Source organism: Periplaneta americana, chromosome 15, assembly GCF_040183065.1.
Source record: "Periplaneta americana isolate PAMFEO1 chromosome 15, P.americana_PAMFEO1_priV1, whole genome shotgun sequence".
In the NCBI taxonomy this organism is placed as follows: domain Eukaryota; kingdom Metazoa; phylum Arthropoda; class Insecta; order Blattodea; family Blattidae; genus Periplaneta; species Periplaneta americana.
The window spans coordinates 89,708,026-89,729,094 of record NC_091131.1 but is presented as its reverse complement, the minus strand read 5'-3'; the positions used below and the strand labels follow the sequence as shown (position 1 = coordinate 89,729,094).

The 21,069-nt window shown below is 36.8% G+C and overlaps 1 protein-coding gene across 1 annotated transcript in view; it reads right to left on the bottom strand.

The window, feature by feature from the left end:
- LOC138715198 (uncharacterized) overlaps positions 1 to 21,069 on the bottom strand; it is a 1,247,406-nt gene that overhangs the window by 505,115 nt on the left and 721,222 nt on the right. Inside the window, exon 5 of the mRNA XM_069847833.1 lies at positions 10,240 to 11,336. Coding sequence (XP_069703934.1) covers positions 10,240 to 10,817 — 578 coding nt within the window. The 5' untranslated portion in view covers positions 10,818 to 11,336. The remainder of the gene's footprint in view (positions 1 to 10,239; positions 11,337 to 21,069) is intronic.

Here is a 21,069-nt window from a genome sequence, read left to right as displayed (position 1 = left end):
CAAGATATTGGCGAGAAAAGACATTAACGAGAAAAAAGATACTGACGAGAAAAAAAAGATACTGACGAAAACAAGAGAGTGAGATAAAGAAGATACTGACGATTAAAAAGATACTGATGATTAAAAAGATACTGATGATTAAAAAGATACTGATGATTAAAAAGATACTGACGAGATAAAAGATACTGACTGAGAAAAAAAGAAATCGACGAGAAACAAAAATACTGACGAGAGAAAAGAGAAAACGAAGAGAAAAAAGATACTGACGAGAAAAAAGACACTAATGAGAAAAAAGACACTGATGAGAAAAAAGAAATCGACAAGAAGCAAAAATACTGACGAGAGAAAAGAGAAACTGACGAGAAAACAGATACTGGCGATAAAAGAAGATACTGACGTCAAAAAAGGCATTAATGAAAAAAAAAATACATTGATGCGAAAAAAAGATACTGACAGAGAAAAAAAGAAATCGACGAGAAACAAAAATACTGACGAGAGAAAAGAGAAACCGACGAGAAAAGAAGATACTGACGAGAAAACAGACACTGATGAGAAAAAAAAGATACTGACGAGAAAAAAGATAATGAAGAGAGAAAAGATGAGGAGGAAAAAGATACTGAAGAGAGAAAATATACTGACGAGAAAAAATTTACTAAGGAGAGAAAAACATCTAATTTGAATAAGCTGAATTATACCTACTACATAATATTAATCGTTAATCATCACCATTACCATGAACGTTATTATTGTTACATCATTATTGTGGTATTGTTATCTTCTTCGTTGTCATCATTCTTCACGAAACATGTTCCTATGCTGAAAACACTGTACACAAGAACGCGGCCATTTTTTTTATTATTTTTCTCATTTTGACCTGGATTTCCGTTCGCAAGCACATCAGCTGGCAGAGAAAACAGCTGACTCGAGTTTTTGACAGCATTACAAACGTGACTGTATGTGACATTTCCCGAGGGTACTAGAAGAGTCGCCAGACATTCATCTTATGTGTGACACTTCAACTTCACAGCAGACTTTTCTCTCCCTGCCGCGAACATTGACGTAAGCGATTTCGAGTCAAGCATTTCCTTCTTCAATTCCAACGAAATAAGAATGAGCGAGATACCAACACATCTTTAGGAAACTAAAATATAAACGGAAAAGAGGAAATGCCATTGGGAAGATAACCAAAGAATATCCCCCTCTTCTAAAATCACATTCATGAGATCGGAACCAACGGCAAAGCTTGTCAAGAAGTACTGTAGAAGGAAGGAAAGGACTGGAAAGAAAATTAGGAAGAAGAATAAATGAGTGGAACGATAAGTGCGGTGAAACAACAAAATAGAAAGGAGAAGATAAAAAAATGCAATGAATGAGAAAAACAACGGAAGAAAAAAAGGTGAGGAAAAAATAAAGAGGAAAGAAAAAGGCAGAAAAAGAGGAATGAAATAAATGAATGGACAAAAATGAAATAAAGAAACAGAATGAGAAGAAAGAAGAAAGGCTACAGAAGCAATTTAATGTTAAAGATAACAAATTTCGAAAGCACAGGTGTAACAATTTCCTCCAAAGATTCTTTTCTTATATCTTGTGTTCGTATTATTCCTATTCTCTCATCTTTGCACATGTTTCTTCTCCACTTTCTACTTCTTCATTTTTCACTTCTCTTTTTTCCTATTTTACCTTTATGATCTTATTTTCTTCCAATCTCTCTTCCTCCTCGATCCGTCTTTCTTCCTCCCTTGACTTTCCTTTCATTCCTCTATTTCTCTTCTCTATCCTTCCACCAAAGCTCTCTTAAGTTTATTTTCATATCCTCTCTTTTGTCTGTACTTACCTTCTCTCTCTTATCTGGACTTTTCTTCTATCTCTTGTATCGTGTACGTACTATCCTTTTTTTCTCTTCTACATACTTTCCTCGTCTCTCTTGTCTGTAGTTCTCAATCGTCTTTCCTTCCCTTTCCTCTCGCCTTTCCTTCCATTCTCTCTCGTCCTTCCTTCCCATCTCTCTCTTATTTCCTTCCCTTCTGTCTCGTCTTCCCTTCCCTTCTCTCTCGTCTTTCCTTTCCTTCCCAATCGTCTTTCCTTTCCTTCTCAATCGTCTTTCCTTCCATTCTCTCTCGTCTTTCCTTCCCATCTCTCTTTTATTACCTTCCCATCTCTCTCTTATTTCCTTCCCTTCTCTCTCGTCTTTCCTTCCCATCTCTCTCGTCTTTCCTTCCCTTGTTTCTCGTCTTTTCTTCCCTTCTCAACCGTCTTTCCTTCCCTTCTCTCTCGTCTTTCCTTTCCTTCCCTTCTCTCTCGTATTTCCTTCCCTTCTCTAACGTCTTTCCTTCCCTTCTCTATCGTCTTTCCTTCCCTTCTCTAACGTCTTTCCTTCCCTTCTCTCTCGTCTTTCCTTCCCTTCTCTCTCGTCTTTCCTTCCCTTCTCTCTCGTCTTTCCTTCCCTTCTCTAACGTCTTTCCTTCCCTTCTCTCTCGTCTTTACTTCCCTTCTCTAACGTCTTTCCTTCCCTTCTCTCTCGTCTTTCCTTCCCTTCTCTCTCGTCTTTCCTTCCCTTCTCTAACGTCTTTCCTTCCCTTCTCTCTCGTCTTTCCTTCCCTTCTCTAACGTCTTTCCTTCCCTTCTCTCTCGTCTTTCCTTCCATTCTCTAACGTCTTTCCTTCCCTTCTCTATCGTCTTTCCTTCCCTTCTCTATCGTCTTTCCTTTCCTTCCCTTCTCTATCGTCTTTCCTTCCCTTCTCTATCGTCTTCCCTTCCCTTCTCGTCTTTCCTTCCCTTCTCTCTCGTCTTTCCTTCCCTTCTCTATCGTCTTTCCTTCCCTTCTCTAACGTCTTTCCTTCCCTTCTCTAACGTCTTTCCTTCCCTTCTCTCTCGTCTTTCCTTCCCTTCTCTATCGTCTTTCCTTCCCTTCTCTAACGTCTTTCCTTCCCTTCTCTCTCGTCTTTCCTTCCCTTCTCTCTCGTCTTTCCCTCCCTTCTCTCTCGTCTTTCCTTCCCTTCTCTCTCGTATATCCTTCCCTTCTCTAACGTCTTTCCTTCCCTTCTCTATCGTCTTTCCTTCCCTTCTCTCTCGTATTTCCTTCCCTTCTCTCTCCTTTTTCCTTCCCTTCTCAATCGTCTTTCCTTCCCTTTTCTCTTATTTTCTTACCTTCTGTCTCGCCTTTCCTTGCTTTCTCTCTCGTCTTTTTCTTTTATTTTTTCAACCCTACTCTCTCCTCTTTCACTCCTTTGTTTATTCCTTAACTTTTATTCTTTAATTTCTCAGGGATGAATACAACCTTCGCAGAAGAATTCCAAACGAAAACAAACGTTCACTCGAGCTGAATTATTGTTATGAATCGAGTTCCGCCTTCATGCTTATACCGGGTAAAATACACGTGACACATAACCAGCCATAAATGTAGGCCTGTAGTATGTCTAACTTACCTCTTTCTTTATATAATGGAAAGCATGACAGAACGTTCCTTAGATTCGATCGTCGAACACTTCTACCACGTGTAAACAGTTTCTGGTGTTCTAGGGTGTGTAAAAGCCGAGGCCAATTAGCTACAACAGTGGAGGTTGCGGTTTCATGGAAGGGTGATAAAGTGGAGCAAACCAATTAGTTCTATTTGAATACCTCCTCCAATTGATGTGGAACGCAGCATCATGAACGTCAAGAACTACCACCATCAAGAAACACCAAGAGACATTTAGAGAAGGAATACATATTTTCGCAAATACCCAAGGAGTGATATTATTTAACTTGTTTCTTAATAACTTCTTTACTTAGCAATACAATTAAATTTCAGGGACTAATCTGAAAGAAGGTGAGGAAACTGTGAAAATGTAACAACAGTGAAATCGATAGGCTATTTATGCACATTCAAGAATAGGAAATTGAATATAACTTAAACTGAGAACATTATGGCTTAATGACATGTTTACCTATTATTGAGGTTCCGGCTGATATATGAGTACATCTATTATCAGGCAGTACATCTCACTTGACGGTATGTGTCAGAGGAAAAACAATTATTATTGTTTGTATACATCCCAAGTCTCATTAGTATAATACGATTATCTCTTGGTTTAGTTTTCTCATGAGTGATGCCCTATTGGTGTCGCTCATGAGATTCCAATTTGTCTTCGGACAGTTGACTAAACAACAACAATAACAACAAGAGTTTTTCTTGCTAAAGAATACTAATTTTCTTCTCAAGTACAAAAATGTAGTAGTTCTTGTAGTACTCAATGAACGTGTACCGGTATTTTTTCCTTTACGCTAGCTCCTGAATATTATGGAAATGAGCGGTAAGCCTATTTCGAGAAGAGTTACGATTTTCTTGCAGGTATAAACCTTATAATGAAAGAGCTGACGACCTCCCTGATTATTTCTTCTCATTACTTTCTATCACATGTTCACACTTGGCGTCAGGGGCGCACCCATAAATAAATATGGTTTGGGGAAAACAATTTATATCAGTGTCATAGAGCAACATTAAACCTATATAGCTGTATATTTACGTGAAGCGTGAATGGTGACAGTACAGACTGCGTCATTGAGATGTGATTGGCTGGTGAAAATGGTTACAGCAATTTCCAAATAAAAGCTACAGAAATTCGAAAATTTTTAAAATCTGGAATTATTTAAAAAAAAAAAAGTAGCCTATGTGGTGGAAAACCTGTTTAAAAATAAATGTTTCAAAGGTCACACACTTTCCACAATAATAGGTACAGCGAAATGCTAGTATTCTTAGTAGTTAGGCCATGAACCAATGTATAGTCCCGACGCTGTTATTTCCGGCGTGACTCCGCCTCTTTGCTTACGTCTTAGAAAGTGAAGGCTCTATAAAGTCTAGGTAGGTAGTATCATTCGCCATTTTTGTTCTTACGTTGCCGAGCTACCATACGAGGAATCTATTTGCAACACCGTTAAACATTATCATGTCGTAACTCCTATGATAATAAATCAAACGCAATGTAATTCAGCAAATAATTGAGCGGCAAATAACGTCTTCGTGTGCTTTCTGCGAACGCCAACTAAAGATCTAAAATGGCGGGCGATTATATTAAGTATTTATCGAGCCTTAAGAAATGAATCAGCGAATCACAAGACGCACACGTTTAAATGTAGCCGACCTGCAACGCGATTGGCTGCCGGAAATTAGAGCGACGGGACTATAATTTGTGTGACAACATCCAATGACGCCAACTCGTTTCGCTATGGGTACGAAGACGCCGAAGTTGCAAATAAAATTAGTCGTGCCACGCGGCCTGTCAGTAATATCTTGGTGTAGACACCTACTATACACTTTGAGTGAACCACAGTAAAGAATTTGATGTGAGCTGAATTTCGGAATGTCGCTTCATATAAAGACAAAATATATACCTATATATCTATACTAATAATAAATCTGTAGCCGAAATTTTTCTGGTAATTTTCGATTTTCCAAAAATAATTGGTCCTAACATATATAATTAACCACCCTGAAACCGAAAATCGCATTTTTGAAATTTTTGTTTGTATGTCTGTCTGTATGTTTGTTACCTTTTCACGCGATAATGGCTGAACCGATTTATATGAAAATTGGAATATAAATTAAGTTCGTTGTAACTTAGATTTTAGGCTATATGGCATTCAAAATACTTTATTTAAAAGGGGGGTTATAAGGAGGCCTGAATTAAATAAATCGAAATATCTCGCTTATTATTGATTTTTGTGAAAAATGTTACATAACAAAAGTTTCTTTAAAAATGATTTCAGATAAGTTTTAGTCTTTACAAAATTTTGATAGGACTGATATTTAATGAGATAAATGAGTTTTAAAATTAAAATAACGCCATCTAAGACGGTGCAATGAATTAAGAACAAATGACTTCGTCTATAAGGGGCCTTGGACAACAACAATCGAAACAGGGGCCTTGGACATCAACAATCGAAAGCTATTAAACATAGCCTACAGAGAATGTTTCTGTTTTTGTATGAAGTAATATCGGAAGCTAAATTAACCGATTTGTATAATTAATTATTATTTCACCATTGGAAAGTGTAGTTTCTCTAGATGGACATAATGCTATAATGTTATTACAGTAATGTCTAAGTGAATTCAGGACAGGTAAGATTAAAATAGCTTCTTATGCACAGAAAACTTGATAGGCTATTCTGTACATTCGTTTCATGCATTTCCTAAATAATTTTTATGTATACATTCATTTTTATCTCAGAGAATTAACGAACAACGAGAGTGTATTGATTTAGTATGCAGTAATAGTACGTTAGCTTAGCAATCCATTATTTTACAATTCAAATTTTAACTAAGCTCAATTGAATCGTGTTAAAATACATAAAACATATATGCAATAAATGCAATGCAAAAAAATTGGGTAATGAGCGAAGCAGATTATCTTACGCTGTTGTAAAAGTTGTTCCGTAGATAAAATGTCCTATTTTAATTATGTAATTACTTTATATTTATTTCTAACAGGTGCAGCGGAGCGCACGGGTACGGCTAATATATATTACATTTCTTTCATTAATTGCTTCTCTTATCATAGAGCCATACTATCCGTTAGCAAACCAAAACGAAATTGAAACATTCGAACCAACACAATTGTAGTTTCATTCGTAACGTATTCTACGTGTCTTTGTATACCTGATAAAGCACAGTTTTTTCTTCTAGGAGAGTTACCGGTTGTTCTGTATGGTTGTGAAACTGGGATTCTCACTTTGAGAGAGGAACAGAGATTAAGGGTGTTTGAGAATAAGGTTCTCAGGAAAATATTTGGGGCTAAAAGAGATGAAGTTACGGGTGAATGGAGAAAGTTACACAACGCAGAACTGCATGCATTGTATTCTTCACCTGACATAATTAGGAACATTAAATCCAGACGTTTGAGATGGGCAGGGCATGTAGCACGTATGGGCAAATCCAGAAATGCAAATAGAGTGTTAGTTGGGAAGCCGAAGGGAATAAGACCTTTGGGGAGGCCGAGACGTAGATGGGAGGATAATAAAATGTATTTGAGGGAGGTGGGATATGATGGCAGGGACTGGATTAATCTTGTTCAGGATAGGGACCGATGGCGGGCTTATGTGAGGGCGGCAATGAACCTCCGGATCCCTTAAAAGCCATAAGTTAAGTAAGCAAGGAGAGTATTGATCTGAAGTCTTGAAAGCTTATTATTTTTATGAGTTACAATTTCATACTTTGATAATAATTGCACAAGCATAGAATTATTAACCCGTTCTTGAACTTCGTGGTTTAGCGCCAGTAAAACTGATGATAGTGAGATGTCATTTTGCGAGTATGATGATTCACAATAAAATTACCTGGCTTTCACCTTAGAGCTGGGGAAAATATCGGAAAAAGCAAACCGTATAATCAACACAAGCGGGATTTGAACCCATGTCCAATAGAAACGTCGAATTACGAGTCCAGATCGCTACGCCAGTAGCCACGGTTGCCGGAACTGGTGTCATAGGAAAGACGTATAAGATAACCAAGAAAAATATTGATAGGTAAATGGTTTTATTGTTTATGAACTGAAAGAATGATGGGTCTCCCATGAACAAGATGAGGAACAACAAAAATGTGATGACGATGACGAACACAACGATGGTGATGATGATGATGATGATGATGATGATGATGATGATGATGATGATGATGATGATGAGAACGACGGTGACGATGAATTAACACAAACCGAGTGTCAATTTCAAGTTGTTTCTCTTTCAGTCTCTTAAAGACTGCTTCAAACAAAATTAACCATCAGACTTTGTATATTTATTTCGTATCTGATAAACTAAATACAGGGCTGAAAAACATTACCTTCTGATCGGGAATGAAAACATAATAATGGAGGGAAAAAAACCCGAAGACTGATGATCTAGCTCCAAAGACGGATGACTGTTATCCGAAGGCAATTTTAACCCGTCACTCTACAGGATGTTGGCAAACGGACGATAAATTGGTCTAGACTGGAGACTGACCGAATAGAGCAACTATATCTCTTCTACAATGAAACTGGTAATTTCAGTTAGATGGTATAGAATCCTACAAAAGCCTTAAAAAAGAGAACAGAACTGGATTCTAGCCTTCCATTGGTCGCACGCGTACTGTTGCTCCACTGAGAACCATTAAGTTAATGTGATTTTCACGCATACCTGTAGCGAGCATCGCGATGACATACGGGTAGATTTCAAGCTGTGAGCACGAATTTGTCTGTCAGTTATTAACAGTTGTAGAGGGCGACTCCTCAGCGATCTGTAACACCAGTTAAAACTGCTGCAGTTACTGTCGTTACTAAGTGTAAAAGAATAATTACTACGTTATATATGCAGGGTGCAAATTAAGAATTCTGATGAGGGGAGATAGAATCCTAGATAGAGAAATTATTATCCTAATTCGATACGGCTCAACGCTTGATCGCAGTGAGTTGCTTGTCTTGCATCTTCATTTTTATAATTAATCGAACTTAACAATTGCTAATTCGCATGAAGTAGGGTAAATACTATAATTTTCTTTTGCTGTACGAATCCTTTATGTTCCGTTTGTTCCCAATCTTGAATTATATAAATGTTCAAATACACTACAGTTCGTTGACATTGCAATGCCAAGAACATCGTATTATTACTGTTTCTATACACAACCGGCTACGAAAAATATAAACTATGTATTGCTATTGAACACCTGGCGTTCTAGTCAATATACAAAGCTCTTCCGTCTCGCAGTGTCTCAAAATTCAGTTTAATGAATATTCGAATTGTTTCTCTCTCTCTCTCTGCGGTGGACGGAAAAGGTAGACCACATGGAGCCATGCAGGAGTTCCAAGCGCTCTTGCAATGCAAGGACGCGGTTATCATCGTGTAGGCTTACCATTTAATTGATAATCCTTGCTCTCTCATTACATTCAATCAAGCAATCATCCATCAAACCATCCATTCATAACACTCATTCTTCTTAAATATGATTTATTAATGAAATAATAATGCAACTGTTTAGAGTAATTAAAAGGCAATATAATTAACAACTATTATTTTAGAGGTATGCATTTTGAGTTTAAAGAGTAAATGTTAAATTAGAAGGTATGTACTTATTTGCTCTTCTATTTAGTAAGTAATTGTAATTTATTTTATTCTTACATTTCTTTACACACAATAGATTTCATATTTTTATTTTATTTTAGCTGGTTATTTAATGACGCTGTATCAACTACTAGGTTATTTAGCGTCCATGAGATTGGTGACAGCGAGATGATATTTGGCGAGATGAGGCCGAGGATTCGCCAGAGATTACCTTGTATTCACATTACGGTTGGGGAAAACCTCGGAAAAAACCCAAGCAGGTAATCAGTCCAAGCGGGGGTCGAACCCGCGCCCGAACACAACTTCAGACCGGCAGGCAAGCGCCTTAACCGACTGAGCCAAGCCGGTGGCTTAGATTTCATATTATGCATTACACTAATCTTATTTCCTTTGTTGTTACTGGTATCCATTTCTTCATTTACCTATGTATTAGTTATGAAGATACATGTATGAAAGTGCCCAATTTTAGATCTGTATCTAGCAAACACATTTTTTTTTAAATAAGACAAAGTAAATTTCCTTCAATTGTTATCCTGATTGTGTACTCAGAAAATGTCACTTTCATATATGATGAAGTGCGCCTGGTGTTCTGTCTAGCCTGCAAATCATAAGAGGTAATCGGTTGAAATGCAAACAATCGGGCGGATGCCCGACCTTGACGGATGTTCTCTGACCGGTTTTTATAACCAAAGCCACCGTTTCTGGCACATGAATTAAGTAATGGGAAAGTTGAGCGCGAGTATCTTATCTTTGCCACAGTCTGTGAACGAGATAGCTGACAATTGTGATTGGCAGATTGCTGACGTCACATTTGTTTAGGAGGTGGTACCACTCTCAGCCGAAACGGCAACAGATGCCACTGACTGGACAGTGTACTCAAGGACACACCCCAGAAACGCAACGTGTGTCTTGCCTTCGACGCAGACTAACAACTGTGATTGGCAGATTGCTGACGTGACGTGTTGGGTGGTACCGTTCTCAGCTGCACAAGCAACAAGTGCTCACTGACTGGCTTTTAACTCAAGGACACGCGCCAAAAACGTTGACACTGGCTATAAGCCCTATTCTGCAGGTCTCTAACTGTTGCGCTGCGATTTGTATGATTAGTGTATATACCCAACTAATGAACTATATAAATAGCAAAGCTTTAAAAGTTGATAAAATACTTACGTGTAATCCTTGTTGGCGTAGCAGTTTCCGAGGAAGGAGCAAAGTATAACATTGCACGAGTCGGGTCGAACTGGATTCTCTCTGCCACTTATCTCGTACGTAATATTGAATCCGTACACATCCAACAGATTATCCATAACTCTAAGATGGTTTCCTTCCAGACGATCCAACGTGAAGTCTATTACAAGATACGGACTTCTAGTCCACAGCCAATGAACGAGAGTAACATTCTGCTCCGTCACAGTGTGCACAAGCTGCCTTCCTATAGACGTGGCACCTTTCTCATAATACGCAAATTCCGTAAACGTTAGCCCTGTGGTCACATATAACTGGGTCAAATATATCACGATAGAGTAATTGTTTGGAGGCACCCTGTCCGCCGCATCTATCACCCACTGGCATCTTATTGGCACTGGGAAAGGCCCGGGAAATCCAGGAGTATGAATTGTACCTTTATCATTTCTGATTTCGCCACCGCATTTGACTAATTCTTTCTTCAGCTGTTGTTGTTGCTGTGCTACCATCATTTCGAAACAGCAGCTAACCAACAGGTACACATGTACCGATGCTCGCCACATACTAGCGTAACTGACACCAAATCACTTCAGAAGATACTTTTTTAGAGACAAAAAATACCTTCTTCACCGATGATTATCACACATTACCGATAAGTATCTCATTAAGAATATCAGTAACTCACAGTCACTAACAATGTGATACCAAGGTACTTTCCGTTTTCTTGACTTCATCTTTTAAAATATAAAAATTAATTTTGTTTCTGTTAATTTGATTAAAAACCAAACTGTTGCAATGCGTTTTCTGTTTCTTGTAACACGTCTCGAAACAAAAACCTATGTACAGCAAATTTTCTTTCTAATTTGAACCTCTTTTCTTTCTACGTAGTTGAATTAGAGAACCACTAGGCATTATACAACGCACTAATGACTGTGCCAGGTAACTGTTATCTATCTTCGAGCACACTATAGATCACTTCACTAGTCATATATGTTCTTGTGAATTATTTATTCCATTTGCAGCACGTAACACAGGACTGCGGTCAAATGAAGGGGCCCCATGCACTCCATGATCAATTCCGCCTGAAACAAACAGAAATATATGTCATGTATAACACTTAAATTCTGGTAAAAATTAACTTTGAAGGCAAAAATTTGTCTTTATGTTCAGGATAGAGAGATTCTAGTAACACTTATAAGTTTATAACCGAGATTCCAACCCATAATTACCAGCTGATTAGAAGAAATTTCATGTATAACATCACCAAGAAACATTCCATTGAAATACAAGATAGCTATAAAGAGAGATAAGACAAAAAAATAAACGGATCAAAATAAGGAAAAAGAGAAACCGATAAATATACAAAAGAGATCGAGAGATGAAGAATAAACTAAGATAAGAAGTCAAGATTCTGCAAGAATTGGAAGAGATGAAGTAGGCCTAACATTAGCGACACCGAATAGAGGTATATTAGTGAGAAAAAGTAATAATAATAATAATAATAATAATAATAATAATAATAATTATTATTATTATTATTATTATTATTATTATTATTATTATTATTATTATTTATTTTAGCTGGCAGAGTTAAGGCCGTAAGGCCTTCTCTTCCACTCAACCAGCAAAAAGTGTATATACATATGCATGAACTTACAAAGAATTCAACAATTTGATTTAGATGAGAGTTACATGTATACAAGAGTTATTTACAAATTAAACAACAAAATACTATGAACTATTAATTAAACACTGAAATAAACTGTGTAGCAGAATTAAACTACAATACATAGAATGTTAATATATTTAAAATAATATTAGATAATAGAAAGAGATTATTATGAGACAATTAAAATACAGCACAATCAGGATGATGTCAGTAACAATGTAGTCAGTGATATTTTAAATCAGTATGATTGGAGTGAAATGCTAATAAGGTTATCTTTTAAGCTGTTTTGCAGCCCCTAATACTTTGTGACAAGGAATTCCATTGACGCGAGGTGGATATTGTAAAAGATGATGAATAACAAGATGTTCTATGAAGAGGTATACTTAGCGTGCCACAGATAAGTGATCTGGTATTTACGTCGTGGTTAGAGTATAGATAAGAGAAACGAGACGAAAGGTACAGAAGGGACAGAAAAGTTATAACTTAAGAGGTTGGTGCATGAGTAACAAAACATAGGAAAGTGATAAAGTGAAAATGGTGATGGTGACAGAAAAGACCGTAGGGCAAGGAAATAATAGTGAAAAAGGATAAGATACAAGTAATAACCGGGGAGTGATAATAAGTAAATAGTGATACAAATATAATAAAGTGGGAATGGAAATGTAATGAAAGTGTAGAAACTACTTCGTCTGAAAATATACAGATTAGATTAGTGGGAATAAGTGGTCAGTGAACGTTAGTGATTCAAGTGAATAAATAAGTTGACAACTATGGAAGAGTTCAAATTAATGTAAGCAATGTTGAAAACAATTAATAAGGAATTGAGAGAAGTGATTGTTTAGTTAAATGAGATTAGTAAGAATAAGACAGATAAATGGGAAAGTGAAGGAAACAGAGGTGAGAGAAGTGATAGAAAAGTGATCAGGTCATTTACATGTAATAGCCGGATGTTTAAAAAATCATAAGCAGAATATTTATCCAAGGGAGTGATGGCACTGTATACAGAAATGTGAAGGACCATCACGACCGATGTAAGCTTGTGGAATATATCATATCAAAAGGATAAATATAGAAAACTGAAAAATTGAGAAAGAGGAAGGGGATAGAAAGAGATGTAGGCAAGAGAAAGGTAACGAAGAGGATAAAAAACAGAAGGGAGTAAGGAAACAAATAAGAGACAAATAAAAATGGGAAAAGGTGAGAGAAAAGTAGGATAAATAATTAATACAAGAGAGATAGGGATAAAAGGAGAATATACATGAATAGTAAAGAATAGGAGAGATAAGCAAACGGGGAAGAGAAAAAGAAGAAAGAGGACGATGAGAAAGGAAGAGAATAATTAATATATGGAAAAGTGAAAGTAGACTAACATAGAAGCAATCTAATGAATGTAAAAAGAGAAGGAAAGAAATAAAGAACGGAACGAAGAAGAAAAGTAGACGTAGAAATGTAAAAGATGGAAGAGAGGGGAAATTAAAGAAAAGATAAACTCAACATAAGAGACATTCAGGAGATAAAACATCCGAGAGAGGAGAGATGTGAGAAAAGAAAGGTAGCTACAATAGACGGCAGTTTCAAAAGATGAGAAATGCACGAGAAACGATACATAAGTTAGGAAAGAGAAAAGCAAGTGAGGAAATATTTAAGACCAGAGAAATACACAACAATATAGATCTAAAAAGAAATGAAAGAGAGGGTAAGTGTAAGAGAGGGGGAAATGAAACAGCGAATCGATCTGGTAAACGAGAAATGCAAGTGAAACGAAATGCACCAGAGAATAATACGGAAAGAGGATAAATGAAAGTGGAGGCAGGAATAAAAGAGAACAGATTTAAGAGTGAAGAAGATAGATCTAAGAGATGAGAAAGTAAAAAAGGAATAGATATAAGAGAGAAGAAATTAAAGGAAGGATAGATCTACACAAAGGAGAAATGAAAGTGAAAATAGATCTGGGAGAAGAGAAACGAAAGAGAAGACATATTTAAGAGAAGAGAAATGCATGAAAGATAAACCTAAGAGTCCACACCTGTGGAGTAACGGTTAGCGCGTCTGGCCGCGAAACCAGGTGGCCCGGGTTCGATTCCCTGTCGAGACAAGTTACCTGGTGGATGTTTTTTCAGGGGTTTTTTCTCAACCCAATATGAGCAAATGCTGGGTAACTTTCGGTGCTGGACCGCGGACTCATTTCAGCGGCATTATCACCTTCATCTAATTCAGACGCCAAATAACCTGAGATGTTGATAAAGCGTCGTAAAATAACATACTAAAATAAATAAATAAAATAGACCTAAGATAGGAAAAATGAAAGAGATGATATTTCTAGGAGAGGAGAAAAAAATGGAGTAAATATAAAAAGAAATGAAAGTGCGGATAGACCTAAGAGAGGAGAAATGGAAAAAAGAGCGATCTAAGAGAGAATAAGTTAAAGAGAGTATCGATCTGAGAATGGAGATATGAAAGAGAACATAGATATAAGAAAGGAGGTCCATACCTATGAAGTAACGGTTAGCGCGTCTGATCGCGAAACCAGGTGGCCCGGGTACGAATCGCGGTTACGTGGTTGCGGTTTTTTCCGGCGGTTTTCCTCAACCTAATATGAACAAATCCTGCTGGGTAATTATCGGTGCTGGACTCCGGACTCATTTCATCGACATTATCACCTTCATTTCATTCAGACGCTAAATAACCTGAGATGTTGATACAGCGTCGTAAAATAACACACTAAAAAAAAAAAGAGAGAAAGGGGAAGTGAAAGAGATAGCAGATCTAAGAGTGGAGAAATGAATGAGAGGACAGATCTAAGAGAGTATAAGTAAAAGAGAGGATAAACCTAAAAGAGGAGAAGTGAAAGTGAGGATATATCTGAGAGCGGAAAAATTAAAGGAAGGACAAACCTAAGAGAGGAGAAGTGAGAAGACAGATGTAAGAGAGGAGAAACGCAAGAGAGAAACGACGCAAGAAAACAATATGTACATTAAATTAAGAAAAAGAAGTAAAGGAAACCTAAAGAAAGAAACAAAAAGAAATAAAGAAGGAACTCCATAAAATTCTGTGTTACACAATATCAGTGAGAAATATTTTCAAAGTTCTTACAACATAATATGTGCAATTAAAAATTGTAATCACATTTTGTAACAGACTATACTACAACTAGAATACTAGAATAATACAGAAAGCCTTTGTAGTTGTGTACGACCGCAGCTGCACAGAAGTTAGTGTTGGGTGCAGGAGTTGTTAACAGTCCATTGTTTTGAAATAAAACAGACCCGTCATAAAAGAGGCCACGACCCTAAATTAGTGTATTAATGGAACAAGTTTGCATATATAATAGCACAAAACAATAAGGACGTATCAGAAATATGTCATACAATGCAATATAATTACTGAGTGCATAGCCTATATTTTTGTAAAAATAGAATTGAAAGGCTGTTCAAAATGTTCGCAGTTGAGTACACCTCTCAGAAATAATAGTGTGTTAACATTTCAAATTTAATGTGACACAATAACTTTTTAATTTCGTGTCCAGTATAAAAAATATAAAATGAATAGTGAGTTGGGACGCTGGGATAACGCACGGAAAATATTGTATTCAAATATGTATGAAACTATTGTTACTTGTTTTCGTTCATGAGCTACGGTCACTTGCATAGCATTCTGTTAGGTACAGTTTTGTTTCGATTCATATTTTTGATTATTATTCATTGCAGCACAGAACGTTCATTTAATATTTTTTTCCGAATTTCATATGAAAATTTTGTCTATAAAATAATACATTTTAAAGCGTACAGTACAATATAAAAGTCATAATCCAGTTCTCACACAGCCATACATTATTTTAACTAAATTACAGCGCTTCTGAAGGAAGAATTTTTAAAGTTAGATATGGTTCTTATAGAACAGAAAATACTTGGTAAATTCAAAATGAAAATAGGTCAAGGTTTACTATCTGCAACAGTCAGCCAGAGTGCGCTTTAGAGATATTGACAACAATCATCATATGCTTTGTGTTGGTAGGTGTGGTTGGCATAGCTGGCATTATTGCTCCGAATAAATTAAGAAACAAAAAACGAATGGTGCAAGATGTGAGCGTTCAAGCGTGCGTAATTCGGTTTTTAAGTGCACAAGGCCTTACACCTGCTGAATTCCATCAAAATAATAAAGGTTGCAATATGTGAAAAGACATGTGTAGGGAAATCAAATGTAATGAGTAGTGTGCGAGGTTTCGTTCCGACTGAACATCTCTACAGGACAATCCACGACCAGGGCAAGCGCTGAAGGATATCAAGCAAAATTCTGTTTATGTTCATTTTGTCTAAGGGAAGAGGAGAATAATAATAAAAAGAGAGAGAATTATTCATAAAATTCTCCAAAAACAAAGTTTGCGAGTAAAATTTCTGAAACGTGGACAAATTATTAATGTTCAGGGCTATACAGCCCTGACAAAAGGCATCCTAGACAAACCATGATGAATAAACGCCCAAGTAGAGTGATTCGACTTCATGTTAATGCTCCATCTCACAATGTCACATCAACAAAGGACGAGTTGCAAAAGTACATTCGGCTCTATAAAGAATTATAGAGATTCCCATTGCTTTAGAAAATCTTAGAATTGTGTCAATGTTGGTTTTACCATACCAATTTATTACAATGCTATTGCATAAAAAAGTATATTTTTTATTTTAGTGTGAATGTCTGATTTTTGAATACGGATGACCCAATGGGAACAGTAGACAAGCTCACACATTATATCGTCCAAGTACCCACGTAGGAGACATCTGGCCCATACCTTCTTTCCACGACTGTTCCAAAGGTTAAAGGTAGGAGGGCACGTGGTGCCAAATTACAATTCCATTTCCATACAACTAGCCTATTTTTGCTTATAACTTTCGACTCAATTATTTCCGGACCATGGTTCCTTATCTCAAAATGATACATGTGCCCTTCGCCATCATCCCTGAAAGCTTGTAACACCACCTCGGAAACATTCTGTATATTCTTATTATGTAGTAGGTATATGACAAATTGTATTATATACTATTTAATTTAAATTCAGGAATCCGTCCCTGAGCACGAGTTATACTCTTTCAGGGGTGAACTAAAGTTTTATCTGTTTATATTATATTTTGTTACAATTATTACAAAATTAATACATAAATAAAAAATAAATAAATGTGTGTGAGTACCTCAATAATAATAAACATCTCTCTCAACGCTGAATTCGCCGTTGCAGTGCCGAAGAACGAAATTTGACAAGTTGATCTCAGTACTCACTTGACCAACTTCCTGGTAGTTTTTTTCTGTTAGGTACGAAAATGGCAGTGATTACGTCCCTTCTTTGGTGAATAAACTGCAGAAACTACGGCTGCGGTGCACGCGATAGATGGTGACACGTTGCGCAGAATGTGGAAGGAATTGGAATATAGCCTAGTTGTGTGTTGTATGCTGTGTGACCAGAGATTCATATATCGAGAACTTGCAAGGCATCAAACATGACATGGAGAGTTTACCTGCCTTTTGGCATTTATTGTATTGTTGTAGCATTAATAGTTACAGACACAAAGTATTGTGAAATCGAGTAATCGTTTTGGAATACGATGCAGTCATACACCGTTAAGATGCTAATCTCAAGCAAGACAGTGGCAGTGAGTTCAACTATATTACACGTTAAACTAATTCATTTTAAATATTTCTATAATCTCAGTGTGATGTTTAAAATGGATTATGTATAAATACAGCTCTGCAAGCTGAATGTAGGAAAATAAATAAAAAGTTCACTATAACAACAAATATGTATTCAACATTAGCAAAATTCACATAAATATGATTATTATTTCTTATTAAACGCTTATAGTACATTACAATATAATAAATTTGTACAACAAAATTATAAAATGGACGTTAAAAATAAAATAGGGTAGTAAAAATATAGTTACCTTCTCTGCAACAACAAACAAATCACGGCTGATAATTATTATGTGTGCATTGTGTTATTTTAATTTAATAAACATGATATATTACACGAAAATGAAGTGTTATTTTTTGGATTAAATATTATTTCAATTTGTTTACATAACAAATGCAAACCGAAATCAGCTACTGCACTGTACATACTTTCATTTCATACCTCTCAATATTATTATTTTAATTTTTAAATGGCAGGAACCTGGGGACGTGCGAATAACTATTTTTCAGATACAATCTTTGTGCTTGGCGTATGTCACAACTACGTCACACCTTCGTACCCGCACTAACAGAATTATCTAAACTGAAAACTTTGGTCGTGAGTTAGCTTATCTCTTACATGACGGTCAGTTCCGGTAGAAGACAATGTTTGTTATCAGAAGAATACCTGCTCGCAGCCCCCTTGCCTCACTTCACCCCCTCATCCAATCATCCATAATGGTTGTGCAACGGTCTCCGAGAGTAGAGATTGGCCCCGATACCTATACGTTCTGCAAATTATTAATCTGTTGCATAAAAAAGTGGCCGCGTAGGATACTGTCTATATCAGACCTGGATATAAGAGAGGAAGTGAAAGAAACGGTGAAACCCCTGTCCATGTCCTTTTCGGTTACACCGGCTTATAAACAAACGCAGAGTAAGGCTATGTGCAGTGGTGGAATTTAAGCAACCAGCGAGAGTCGAAAGTTCGTAAAAGCTATGATGCCCGCTGATACAATCCGTCACTGACTTTCCTGTCTGCTCATACCGCACCGAAACATTACTGTCTCAGACGGGAAAGGTGGAGTGGAGAGTTAAGGGGTGGTCTGCAGTGACTCAATCCAGTTATTTACGCCCAGGCCTGGTTATATGTAGTATATTTCTCCCTCCACTCAATTACACTGAATTTCAACTCTATCTTTATACTTATGGCGTTTACACTAATCCGCTATTTTATTTAAGTGTTATGTGTTCACACATCCAGGTTTACATGCTGTCTTATCCACCATTCATCAAATGCTACATTCATTCCAACTATCTATAGTAGCCAGATACATGGGTCGCCCATTACCCATGTTTGGTACCTAAATCAAAAAGGCTTCACTTTGACGTTTGGCCTAAGCCCTAAACCGTGAATCGCAGAATAATAAGATGGTATATATTTTAGCACATTCTAGCTATGTCCTCATTATATACCTGTCATCAGGGAGAGATACTCAGAATTTCAGCAGTACTGGAGTTACTGTTAGGGGAGAGTCGGGTAGTATCGGACATCGGGTAGTATCGGACAGTACGTTTCTTTCATCTACCACCATATGGTAGTACCTGAATAACGTGGTTACGTTTCTCTATGCGACATCACAGAAACGTAACCATGTCAGTCAGGTACTATCATCTTGTGGTAGATTAAAGAAACTCTCTGTCCGATATTACCCGATGTCCGATACTACCCGACTCTCCCCTACGTATTACATTGTCTAGGTTATTTGCTTATGCCTTCCTGTCACTTTGTATTACAAAGTCCTACTATACAATGACATTAGTTTTTGTGAATGCTCACATTTAAATACGTTCATTTTAACATTATTTCCATTCCCGTTCTCGTTGTCGTTTTTGTTCTCGGTTTAATGTGAACCAGCCTTTAGCCAATCGTTTCCTTTATTAACATCCACGCATGCGCTTTTCATCTCCACTGAATATTTTATTAGTTACCGACTTTGTTTATCAATTTAATATTTTCCCACGTGACATAACTTCCATCTTTTATGTCCACACGAATAAATGGAAAAAAAAAAAATAAATAAATTAGGATGAATCCGTGACATTTATTTAATGTTTTAAGCCATGCTTGCTCAACATATATGCCTCGTCCTGGGAGTTCCTATTATTTATGTATAAGCATCACGAGCCACGTAGGCTCCTAACAATGTGCCCCCATGCGCTAGCCTCTACACTCATTTCTCTCTGCCCCCAGAGCCTGTACATCCTGCTTTGCATTATCCAAAACATGCCTTGTGTCTCTTGTGCAAATCCAATTATTCTCCAGTAGAATTCACCGGTACTGTTCTCTTTCGTGCTATTCAAAACACACATTTAGCAAATGCTGAGTCAGTAGTCAGACTGTTCTATGACAGATGAAAGTATAATTAGGAGTAAGTTATATTCAGTTGTCTTATTGGTGAGGTGGTGACTGTGAGTACTCCAGCCATTGTAAGAAAAGAAGCCTGCGCCAGGTGGATGTGCGGAGATTTTTTTTTTTTCTTTTTCATTGCTTATTACGCTGCCTGCTTCCCTAATTTTGAAGAAGACCTAGTTAAAACAAATAAAAGTACTTTATTATATAAATTAAAAATTCAGTTTGATTATCTGAGTGCTACGATACAAATTTCTAAGTTGGGTTAAGTGCAATTCCCACCTCACCAGTTACGTGACCAGAAAAATACCTCACCACTTACGGGTTCATAAAATGTGATACCATAAATAAGGTACAAGATCTTGTACTTTATCCCTTTCTCTTTCACATTGGGAGAAGAGGAGATAGCAAAAGGTTCTAATGTCTTTTAATACGCTGACGGTCACCGACTTAAAATCATACCTTCTTCAACGCAACTTCAAACTTTTTTTTTTAAATATATATATTTCATTTTCATTATTCGTTCAATACTACATTTGATACAGGATGAATCAGAATAGCACCGAACAATTTTTGAGAAATTACTTAGGAAACTTAAACACACTATCGCCTGGTTTTTATGCTGTAGGGCAGTAAATGTATGTACGCCGTTGGCATATTAGTTGCAGCTCCGCTGGGATCACTGCGTATGTGCGTCACAACTACTGTCCTAGAGCATCAACTGACATGCGATATTTTGATGTTGTAAATTAATGCACTGAAAATTTTATCGTGCATTGAGCCTTTAATTAGTACACAATTTAAGTGCTCTAGGGCAGACAATGTGTTCATAAAAGCTGCTCAAAATACTCACCGTTCATTTCAAAGCGCAGTTGGTAGCGGCACTGCTGTGACTGGCGAGTTTTTTTTAAAAACTACCTATTTTATCGCAAATATAGTCAAATGTATAAATAATTCTGGCATTAACTCTTCTTCTGTACTTAGTAGAGCTTCGCACACAAGTTCTGACGTTTCATAAAAAAAGATCCATATATTTCAAATCTGGCGAACGTGCAGGTCAAGCTGTGTGACC